Genomic DNA, 12,225 nt, shown 5'->3' on the forward strand with positions numbered 1-12,225 from the left:
GATCAACTAGTTAAATAAATGCCTATAATGTGTTAGATTGTGGCTGGTGCAATAGAAGAGCAGAATAAAGGAGATTGGAATTGTTGCAGAAGAGGAAGAAAAAATGGTAACTTGTTAGGTAGATCTCACTGAGGGGATGAGATTGGAGCCAATGATAGATACATAGGAGGTGAGGGAGAGAGTCATGTGTGATCAGGAGAAAAACATTCCAGGTAAGGGAATCCATACAGCAATAGCCTAAGGTGGAAGTGGGCTTGGTGTGTTCATGGAACATCCAAGAATCCCAAGTTACTAGATGCTAAGAACAAAGGGGTGAATCTTACCAGATGATATCTGGTAAGATAGGAAGGTCCTGAACAGAAGAGTGGTTAACTCTGACCCAAGTGTTGAAAGGCCTACTCTGGCTACTGTGGTGAGAGCAGAGTGAAGTCAGCAAGGATGCTAGGACAGAGATCCATTGCATTCCTCCATTGAGAGGTAATGATAGCATGGATCAGGCTAGCAGCCATGGAAGTAGAAAACGGCTTGGATTATTGGTATATCATCTGAAGGCAGGGCTTCAGATGTCCCCATGGAGTGGATATTGACTGAAGTTGCCTAGGAAAATGCAGGACTTGGAGTAACAAGGAGAACTGTTACCAGATGTCAGTCTTCAGTAAATCAACTTAATTTTTGTCATTAGAGGTAATCAGAGGAATCTATGTGGCGTTGAGTTGGTGGAGGGGAAGTTCTAGAGGCAGACTACACAGATTCAGGTGAGCAGCGATGGGGTTTCATTAGAAGTGGTTATAAATAGTATCTCAAGGTAGAGTCCAGCGGCCTTGGGACTTATTGGATGTGAATGCTTAAGAAAAGACAAAGAATCAAAGACTGGAGGAGGAGAAGAATGTAAATGATGCGAAAAACACAGGAGAGTAAACCGATGTTGGAGAGAGAATGCTATTGATAATGGGTCATATTAGCTCATAGTTTTGTGGGTTTTTAAAGAGTAGTGATGATGTGGAACCATGTGGCCTGTGGATAAGGCATCAGACTTCAGATCAGAACATTGATGGTTCAAATCTCTTAGTAGTTTGGAGCAGTGGAAGTTTGAAGTGGTCATTTAGCTGAGCTTGGTGGTACATGCCTGTAATCTCCATGACTAGGGAGGCTGAATCAGGAGAATCTCAAGTTTCAGGCCAACCTGGGCAACTTAATGAGACCCTGTATCAAAATAAAATTTTTTAAACAAAGGGCTGGGGATGTAGCTTTATGGTAAAATTCCCCAGAGTTTTAGCCCCAGTACTGAAAAGAGGGGGTTGGGGGAGACAGTGGGAAATAATGATAGCCTCTTCAGGGAAAGCCAGATGATGATGAGGTAGAGTGAGGTAGCTGAGACTGTAAAGCCATTTTCCTCATGTAGAACAGAAACTCTGGTGAGTGTGGTAGGGTCGCTGGCACAGTAGGGATATGTACAATAGGGATGGAGATGTGTGTGTGGAGGGTGAGGTGGAAAGAGGAGAGAAACAGCATGGCTGAGGCTAGCTAGAACTACACAGCTGGCCTGGCCCCATGTGGAACTGTGCTGGAGCAGCAGGGCTCAAATGTGCCTGCATTATTTTGGCTGCCGCCCATGAGGATGGTAAGAGGGTGAGGGCAGACGGAGAGCTAGTTGGTGGGCTCCAGTTAGATGTGCAGTTTTGATTCTTTGTCTGACATTAGGAAGCACACCTGAGGTTTTGGCATACTGAAAAATATCTTACTTAGTTCTGATTCCAAAGTTTCCTTACTATCTGCTAGGATGCTGCTTCAAGAGTTTCAGTGTTGCAGGCTGGAGGGGTTTTCATTTGAAGAGTATGCTGGATTTAGAGATTACATTCATACAAGGGAATTTTAAAAATTAACTTAAAAAAATAGAAGAATATGTGTTTTACAAATAATAAACAGAGAATTCCTTTCCTCAGTCCTGTCAGCCAGACATGTCTAATGTTAAACTTCAAAAAATATAATATTCTTAACAAAGCAGAAAGTAGCAAATTCTGCTGTACTCATCACCCTACTGTAGAGATGAGTATTATAGATCCCTGTGTTGTTGAGTCCCAATTGCCACAACCTCCCTCCCTCACAGACATAACCATGAATGTATGTAGCCACAAAAAATATATAGTATTGTTTTTTTGTTTTTGTTTTTGTTTTTTTCAGTTGTAGATGGACACAATACCTTTATTTTATTTTTATGTGGTGCTGGCGATTGAACCCAGTGCCTCACACATGCTAGGCAAGCGCTCTACCACTGAGCCACAAGTCCAGCCCCTTTAGTATTGTTTTGTGTAATTAAACTTCACATAAGCAGTATTATACATTTTTCTGTTACTCTTTCACACAAAATATATTTCTGAGATTTATCCATGTTGATACACATAGCTCTTGTTCATTAGTTTTACTGCTGTATAGTCCATTTCATGAAAACAATTTTCTAAATGTTTGTTTATTTATTTTGGTGCTGGGAGTTGAACCTAGGGTCACCCCTGAATTATAGCTCCAGTCCCCCCCAACTTTTTTTTAAATTTTTTATTCTGAGACAGGGTCTCATTAAGTAGCTAAGGGCCTCAAACTTGCAATCCTCCTGTTTCAGCCTCCTGAGCTTCTGGGATTAACAAGTATGTGCCACTGTGGTCAGCTTCTACAGTTTTTTGCTTTTTGGGGTGTGTGTGTGTGTGGTACTAGGAATTAAACCCAGGGATGCTTGGCCACTGAGCCACATCCCCAGCTCTCTTTTTTATTTTATCTAGAAACAGAGACTTGCTGAGTTGACCCCAGGCCTCGCTAAATTGCTGAGGCTGGCTTTGACCTTGCCATCTTCCTGCCTCAGCCTCCTGAGCCGCTGGGATTACAGGTGTGCACCACCATGCCCAGTACTACAATATTTTAATGATTACTTAATCATTTGTTGTATAAATGTAGTATAATTTATTTAATCTATTCCTCCTTATAGAGGCCTTAGGTTGTTTCTATATTTTTTAACCTTTAAGGGTTAACATTCTTGTTAATTTTTGTGTATATTCTATTAGTTCCTTAGAAATAACAGAATAAGATTTGTTAGGTTGACACTTATACATAGTTTTATATATGAAAGTTTTATAAATGAAAGAAATAGGTGTATTTTATTTATATATTTATTTTTGCAGCAGTTATTTTTTTTAATTAAATACCATGTTTCTTTTTTTTTTTTTTTAAAGAGAGAGAGAGAATTTTTTTTAATATTTATTTTTCTTTATCAGCGGACACAGCATCTTTGTTTGTATGTGGTGCTGAGGATCGAACTTGGGCCGCACGCATGCCAGGCGACAGGCGAGCGCGCTACCGCTTGAGCCACATCCCCAGCCCTATTTTGTTTTTTTTTTTGGTGGGGGGTACAAAGGGGCTACCAGGAATTGAACTCAGGGGCACTTGACCACTGAGTCACATCCCCAGCCCAAGTTTTTTTTCTTTTAAGCTGTAGATGGACACAATATCTTTATTTATTTTTATGTGCTGCTGAGGATCGAACCCAGTGCCTTACACTTGCTAGGCAAGTGCTCTACCACTGAGATACAACTCCAGTCCTCCCCAGTCCTATTTTGTATTTTATTTAAATACAGGGTCTCACTGAGTTGCTTAGTGCCTCACTGTTTGCTGAGGCTGGCTTTAAACTCGCAATCCTTCTGCCTCAGCCTTCTGAGACACTGGGATTACAGATATGCACCTCTGTGCCTGGCTGCAGCAGTTATTTTGAATGAAAGGCTATGGATTCATTTCCTTCTTTCTTTTAGTCTCTCTTTCAGTTGCCTGAATTTCGAAGACTTGTTCTCAGCTATAATCTTCCACAAAATGTTCTTGAAAAATGTCGAAGCCACACGGTAAGCTTCTGCTGAGGAGTTTCTTTATCTCAATTAGCTCCTTTCATCCTAAAGCCTTTTAAATTTTTGACTCAAGATGATGACCATAATTCTCTTTGGCTCTTGCTAATATTTGTTTTCATTTCTAAGTGACTGTTTTCCTTATTTGTAATAGGAAATAAGGATTTGCAAAACTAGTAAATTAAGTAGGAATGAAGTTAGAAACACTTCCAGGAAAGTGTGGTAAGCCACCTGCTAGCCTCAGCAGTGCTTCCTGGGATGGGGACACTCAGAACACCTATTTTATGTGTAGTGTCCTTCCCTCTGCCATTGACTGCTCAGGTCAAACAATGCAGAATAGACAACCCAGTGAAGAGGCTTGGACCTTCTTAGAAGAGATTTTAGTCTGCTCTTGCCATAGGGCGTAGTCTCCTCCCAGCCATCTAAACCTTGCCTGGATTTCTCCTTAGTGTAATCCAGTCTTCTGACAGAGGGAAAGCAGAAGCTTCAGAAAATGGATGTATCTGTCTTTCCAACAATATTATCTCTTTGGCTTCTATGTGATTATTCTTCAGTTTCGAGTTAAACCTGTAGGCAAGTCCTTATTAGAATCTCTGTGACGTAGTTTGAGGCCTGAGACTCTGACCTAGAACTAGGTAAATACGAATTAGAGGTTATTTAGAACTCTTTTCTTTATATTTTTTAATTTTCCAAGAAAGATGTTATAAGAGTACATATGGCTGTATTTTCTGTAGGAAAAGAGAAATATCGTCTTTATGCAAGAGCTTCAGTATTTGTTTGCTCTGATGATGGGATCAAATCGAAAATTTGTAGACCCTTCTGCTGCCCTGGATCTGCTAAAGGGAGCATTCCGATCCTCAGAGGAACAACAGGTACTAACTAGGAGCCTTGTTCTCGTTTTCTCTGAAGCTCTCCAGTTAGAAGTCATGTCCTATTACTGTTACCATGACATTGCTTATTTCAAATGTGTGACAAGTTGTGAACATGACTAAGCAGGACTATGGGTGCTAGTTTTTGTATTTATTTTGCTCACAGAACAGGTGGTAAGAATGCACCTGGGAGACAGAGAAGATGAAGAGAATGTGTTTTATGTAGGGGGTTGTTTGCAGTTCTTAAGGGAAGAAGAAGTAAAAAAAAGAATAGTAGACTTACTCAGAGATTGAAGCAAAAGGAAGGAGGTTGAAAAATATCTAAAAGTGAGCCATAGTAAAGGGTGACTGAGAAAAGTGACCCTGTACCTTTGTTTTAGGATGCCCCAAATAGAAATGCTATTTTTAAAATCATCTACACCTGAGGTTAGTAGCTTTTCTGAGCACTCTTTTTTTTTAAGATATTAATATTTTCCTTTCACACCTCCTAATAAAAAGCAGAACTGTCACTATTTGATCAGCTTCTTCATCACATACATTTAAAAACTTTTTCCTGCAGCTACATAGCATTCTCAAAACATTTAAAAGTTGCCTTTCTCTGTTCCAATCTCACGTTGTTCTGGAATACTACAGTCTGTTCTTTGAGCCATAAAAAAAAGCCTACTTAGAAGATTTCGTTTGTTTTTTCTTTGTCAAAATCAGATGCTGTTGGAAGTGGTAGAATTCCAGTATCCTAGGCACAGTTTAGTCAGAGGCTGCTTCATGCACCTTCTGTTTTGTCTCTGGTCGCTGGGTTCTCCTTATTTCTATATTTTTGTGACATTTGGCCCTAAAAAATAAACGCCTTCCTAGTAGTAGAATCTTAATTCATTGGGGGGATTAAGGGCAAGCTTTCATTTCCCTAAGTATACTATTGCAACTAACGCTTATGCAATTTGTGCCTCTCTTATAGCAAGATGTGAGTGAATTCACACACAAGCTCCTGGATTGGTTGGAGGACGCATTCCAGCTGGCTGTTAATGTTAAGTGAGTGTTGAGGGTCTGTACATCCTTCCAACTCACAGTGGCCACTGAGAATACTGATATGGGGGAAAATCATTCTTTTCAAGTAGAAATTGCTGCTGTTGTTTTGTTTTTGTTTTTACCAAGCCTCACAGGATAACCGCTGAACTTTTTCTTACATATCCCTATCGCTTAGGCTTTCCTCCTCTGTGAATATAGACAATCCCATTAACCTACAACTTTTTTACTAAAGGGCCCTAACTGATACCTTTATTGAAGTTATAACCTGTGCCTATAAAATGTATCTCAAAAAAGGTAAACCATGCTGCATAGGAGCTCATTCTTACTCTATACTACTTCTGTACTTTGTATACATCTGTCGTTGAACATAGATAGATACAGATATATATGTGTGTATACATATGTATACACACACACACACATAGTGCATACAAATACATGTATTTGTCTGCATGTGTGACTCCCTTAATAGACTTATTTAAAGCTCCTTAAGGCCAGGGATCGTGCCTTATTGTCTTTGTGTCTTCAGCGCAGTGCCAAGCATATTGTTCAATAAATGTTTCAGCTGAGCTAATTCATTATTTATTGTAGAATATACCTGGGCTGGTTCTTTGTGATTGATAAAAATACACTACTTTTGTTTTTGAATGATGCTTGGGTTTTGTGTAGCACAATAATTGAGAATTGTCTTCCTTTTTAAAAAGCAGCAACCCTAGGAACAAATCTGAAAATCCCATGGTGCAGCTCTTCTACGGTACTTTCCTGACTGAAGGGGTTCGTGAAGGTAAATTTTCTGCCTCAGATGTTAATTCTAGACCTGTTACCATATCCTTATAATTCTGTCCTTTTAGGGAGGTAGTGTAATAAATAGACTTGAAAGTCAGAGAAACCTAGGTCTGCATATTGGTTTTGCCTCTTAGTGTCTATGGAATTATGGAATTATATGAGCTCCTGGTTCCTCAATCTCTTTAACTGTAAAGCAGGCACAATCCTTATAGTTGTTGTATTAAATTGTTTAATATTTGCACAGTCCAATTTAGCATTAATATCAGATGCACAGTGATCTTAATTCCATTTTCTCTGTTGATATTTCTGATATAATAATTTAATCTCAAAAAGTTATATTAAGTTAAACTTCCAGAAATACTCTTCAACTCTGGAGGCTTGCCTGCTGCATGCTGGACACATAATGTTTATTCTTTTTTTTTTTTTTTTAAACCAGGGAGAACTTTAAAGGCATACAAATAGAGCAGTATCAAAAAGCCTCTTGAATTCAATAGCTGCATTAGCCCACAGCTAGTCATTCTCCATCTAACCCTGTTCTACTTTTACTCTGATAGTCTTTTTATTTTTAAATCAATCAGTCAATCAATCTATCTATTTATTTATTTGGAATTGAACACAGAAACTTTATGCTTGGTAAGTGTGCACTCAGTCACTGAGCTACCTCTAGCCCTTGATAATGTTTTAAAATAGAACCCATTTACTTCTCCCAAAAGTAGCATTTTTTAAAATATCAGATATCTAGTCAGTATTTAAATTCCCAATTCATTCATTTATTGATTGATTGTGGTACTGGGGATTGAACTAAGACACTGTACCACTGAGCTGTACCCCCTACCCCTTTTTATTTTTTAATTTTATTTTGGGAAGTCAGTACGGGGAATTTAACTCAGGGGTCACTCAACCCCTGAGCCACATCCCCAGCTCTATTTTGTATTTTAATTAGAAACTGGTCTTACTGAGTTCCTTGGTGCCTTGTAATTGCTGAGGCTGGCTTTGAACTTGTGATCCTCATTAGCTTCCAAGAGGGCTGGGATTACTGGTGTGCACTACTGCTCCTGGACCCTTTTTATTTTTTGAGACAGGATCTCACTAAGTTGCACATGCTGGCCTTGAGCTTGCAATCCTCCTGCCTAAATCTGAATCTCTGGGATTAAAAATGTGAGCAACCACTCTTGGCTTTCATTGCATAATTTTTTAAGAAAAGTTTATATTTCTTTTTGTTCAATCAAGATCCAAATGTGATTCATTGGATGTCTTAAGTCTCCTTTCAATATCTATAGACTGCCTCCATTTTTTTTTTCTTGAAGTATATGTTTTGGAGAAACTTGTTTTCCCAGAGCCTGAAATTTTACTGTTTGCATTCCCATGATACACTGATTGATTGATTGATTTTTTATTGATTTTTTTAAAAAAATAAATATCAGCGGAATGCATTATAATTCTTATTACACATATACAGCACAATTTTTTCATATCTCTGGTTGTACATAAAGTATATTGACACCAATTCGTGTTTTCATACATGTACTTTGGATGGTGATGTCTATCACATTTTCACCATCCTTTCTAATCCCTTGCCCTCTTCTTTTCCCTTCCACCCCTCTGCCTTATCTAGAGTTCCTCTATTCCTCCCATACTCCCCCTCCCTACCCCACTATGAATCAGTTTCCTCCCTTGATACACTTAACACTGTCTTTTACTCTTGTAAATTGATAGTTGGATCTAGATCTTTGGACTCAGTCAGGTAAGGGTATTCCTGGCAAGACTTAATTCACAAGTAGTGGGATAGTCTTTGATATAGATAGGCATATCTGTTCGTTTTTGCCTTGGCAGCAATTGTTGATTGTCCAGGTCAGGGTCCACTGGCACATTAGAGGTTGCCCACCAGGCTGAAGTGCACTACTAACCAGAACTTGGAAGGCTGCTAAATTTAAGAAATTACTGTCTGTCTGGAGCCAGAAAGTAGATTTTACCTAATTGTCTGTGATGGCATTTAAAAAGGTGTCTCTCTTTTTGCCTAGGAAAGCCCTTTTGTAACAATGAGACCTTTGGCCAGTATCCCCTCCAGGTAAACGGTTATCACAACTTACACGAATGTTTGGAAGGGGCCATGGTGGAGGGTGACATTGAGCTTCTTCCTTCTGAGCATTCTGTGAAGTATGGACAAGAGGTAAGGTGCATAGTTTTACTTGCTTTGTTGATGACAAAACCAATTAATTGTAGGACTAAACATGTAGGCAAGCTAGTTTCCCATCACATATTAAGTAACTTTACACTGAATAAAGTTTGAATTTGTCTTAAGTTTCTCATCATTGATGTGAGTCAGTGATTCTCAGTGCTTTGATAAATAAATTCTTCACTAAAACTATGAATTTGAGTTAATCATGTAAAGGTTATATGCTGCTTCTGATATTTTAAGTATGATCAAGTTTCTCTCTTTTTGTTGAAGCCTACCTGTACCTGAGTAGGGAGAACCCACTGCCTCCATATTTTCGGAGGGTAAAAGTACAGTGATTAACTCCTATGGTATGCCATTTAGAATATTTTCCCTATTATGGTATTTATTGTTCTTAATTGTAAATTCTGCCTTTGCGTTTACAATTTTTTAAATTTAACTTTTATTTATTTATGTGGGGTTTTTGTTTTTGTTTTTTGGTGGGTTGGAAAGAAAGTGGGAGCAGGAGTAATTAATATTTTACATTTCCAGTGGAGTAAGAATTATTTGTAGCATGATTGTCAACACAACATAGTTTGCCTCCAAAAATTGTGAGGCAAAATTGTGGCTTGTACAAGAGTCCAACTCAGGAATTACTGTAGGGGAAAGAAGGCGCTTTCTTGAACTCTAGGGAGCCTAACATTAGCCTTCACGTATTCTCATTAAGCTGCGTTGAAACTGTTGAGAAAGCACTGTCTCTCCAGCCTTCAAAGGAAAGAAGTTCTACCAGGAGGCCTAGCATCTTTGTAAGCCTGATGCATTTTCTTACACAAGAGAGGGAGTGGCCACTAGCTACTCAGGCCTCAATATTCAAGGCCTGAAACTATGAAAACAAGTCATTATGCTTATTTATTTTTAGATTTAACCCTGAGGTAGTCAGTCTTGTCTGGATGCACCTTGTAGTGCCAACAGAGCAACTGAAGGGGGAACACTGTTTGTACCATTAGCAAAATAATGGTTTTGAAGCTGTTCATAGGAACCTTTGCCATACAGGTGAATTAAACAGAAATGCCTTTCCTCCCTAGGATTAGTGACAGTTGAACTTTTTAAGTCAGTGTTTTTCTTCCTTGAAACTCTAGGTAACAGCTACCCTACCATTTTAGATCAACTTGATTGTCTGTGTGTGTGTGTGTGTGTTACTAGAATTGAACCCAGATCCTTGAACATACTAAAAGCAAGCACTCCACCACTAAGTTACATTCCCAACCCTTCACTTGCTTTCTTATGAGACATCTGTACATTGGAATTTAGGGTTGTTTTTTTCCCCTTCAGAATCTTGAGGAATCATAAAATCATGAAGCTATTTCAAGTTTCCTTTTTAGACATAAAGGGAATTCAAATTATGGATAATAGAGTATAAATAGTGTTTAATATATGTATAATATTAGTCTTCTTAGATGATTCCTGCAGTTATCTCCTTAGTTGTATACTGTTTAGATCATTATTTCCAATTCTTTGATTAGGCTGTTTTCTTCAGCTTTTGAACCTTGTTTTTGAATATTGATTGACTCATTTAATGAAAGAATTGTATAGATGCTTGGTCAATTCATATACTCAGGGCAGTTATTTCTAAGAGTGATGGTTGAATAAAATGCTGTTGACTGGTGTTTGGAATCTTGAGAACTGTTTAATCATATTCTCTTAGAGCATGATTCTAAGTGTTTATTTTCCTTTAATATTGGGGATAAAAAATGTTAGTATGAGCTTGATTTGAATAATTCTATAGCACAAGAATAAAGTTTGATGAGGGATATTTTAAATTTATTGCTGTTGCCTAAAATTAGTGTTACTTTTTCTCATATTCCACCCCGGAACATAGCGTTGGTTTACAAAACTACCTCCAGTGTTGACCTTTGAACTTTCCAGATTTGAGTTCAATCAGTCCCTTGGGCAGCCAGAGAAAATTCATAATAAGCTGGAATTTCCTCAGATTATTTATATGGACAGGTAAGATTCTGGTTGATTGTCTCCTGATGTAATGTAACAGTAGAAATGAACATGTAATCTTTTGTGGTCTTGATAATTTGCAAATTTGGATGTGGTGGATCTGGGTTGGGGCCTAGGCATTTTCATTTCTAACAAGCTTCCAAGGTAATGTAAATAATGGTTCTGATCTCTGGACCTAGATTTGAGTTGCTAGACTGCAGGTGAAAGTCCTACTGTTTTGGCAGTAAGGAACCTTATATGGAGTAGCCATAGTATAGTTCTTTTTCTTCTGAATACTATCTGTATTCCTGGAGTGGTGATAGAGGGACTCCTAGAGAAACTTAAATTACAGTTTTAATCTCTTTACAGTCTGATTTAATGAGGTACAGTTGACATCCCCAAAGTCACCATTCTTTGGTGTATTTCCAGTATGTTTTTGTTTTTGTGGTGCTGAGGATTGAACCCAGGGTCTTATGGATGCAAGGTGAGCACTCTATCAACTGAGCTATATCCCCAGCCCCACCAATATGTTTTGACAAATATAAATAAATAATCAAATAACCACCATCATAGTCATGATAGAGAACCTTTCTATAACCTAGAATATCCCCTCTGCCCCTTTGTAGTCAGTTCCTTTCTCCCACCTCCAGGCTTTGTCAACCACTTTTTTTCTGAAGCTATAATTTTGCCATTTCCAGAGTGTTGTGTTAGTGACATTAATATTTAGTATGTACTCTATTATGGCTATATTCTTTTCCTTAGGATAATGCTTTTGGATTTACCTATGTTGCATATACCAATAGTTCATTCCTTTTGTTGAACAGTACTTTTTTATTTGTTAATTTTTTAGTGCTAGGGATTGAACTCAGGGCCTTGCACAGCCAAGTATATGCTCTTCCTCTGAGATACACCCCCAGCCCCTGTTTAATAATGTTCTATTGTATATATGTACCACAATTTTTTTCTATTCACCAGAAATATTGATATTTCAAATGTATGCAGTTTTAGGCTATTATGAATAAAGCTGCCATGGGCATTAACATACAGGCTTTAGTGTAGTTTTTAATTATCTTGAATAAAATATCTAGGCGTGGATGTTGATGGGTTATATGTAAAGTGTACATTTCTCTTTTTAAGAAATTATTGTACTGTTTCCTAAAGTGATTATGTAATTTCATGTTCCCACCAGTAGACTATGAGAGCTCCAATTTGCCAAATCTTCACCAGTGCTTGGAATTAAGTCTTTTTAATTCTAGCTATTCTAGATGTGTAGAAATATTGTATTTTTCATTTGCTTTATAATTTCCTTATAAGTAATTATATTGAGCATTGTTGGGGGGGGGTGCTGGGGATTAAACTCAGGCCTTTGTGCATGTGAGGCAAGCATTTTACCAACTGAGCTATATCCCCAGATGTTGAGCATTTTGTTGTGCTTAATTAATAGTCATGTATGTGTGTGATTTGGGTTTTTTTTTTGTTTGTTTGTTTGTTTGTGATGTCTTCACATCTTTTGTCTACTTTACAGTTG

At 38.0% G+C, this 12,225-nt stretch overlaps 1 protein-coding gene across 7 annotated transcripts in view; it reads left to right on the top strand.

Annotated features, from left to right (window-relative positions):
• The window catches only part of USP28 (ubiquitin specific peptidase 28), a 62,986-nt gene that overhangs the window by 27,359 nt on the left and 23,402 nt on the right, over positions 1-12,225 (top strand). For 4 of the 7 annotated variants that reach the window (XM_081265778.1, XM_081265780.1, XM_081265781.1 and 1 more), the window contains exons 6-11: positions 3,792-3,878; positions 4,613-4,750; positions 5,700-5,773; positions 6,475-6,554; positions 8,578-8,726; positions 10,591-10,718. In XM_081265778.1, coding sequence (XP_081121904.1) covers positions 3,792-3,878; positions 4,613-4,750; positions 5,700-5,773; positions 6,475-6,554; positions 8,578-8,726; positions 10,591-10,718 — 656 coding nt within the window. The remainder of the gene's footprint in view (positions 1-3,791; positions 3,879-4,612; positions 4,751-5,699; positions 5,774-6,474; positions 6,555-8,577; positions 8,727-10,590; positions 10,719-12,225) is intronic. The other 3 variants (XM_081265779.1, XM_081265782.1, XM_081265784.1) reach the window with 1 other exon arrangement.

This window comes from Spermophilus citellus (genome assembly GCF_964194105.1).
Source record: "Spermophilus citellus genome assembly, chromosome: 2".
In the NCBI taxonomy this organism is placed as follows: domain Eukaryota; kingdom Metazoa; phylum Chordata; class Mammalia; order Rodentia; family Sciuridae; genus Spermophilus; species Spermophilus citellus.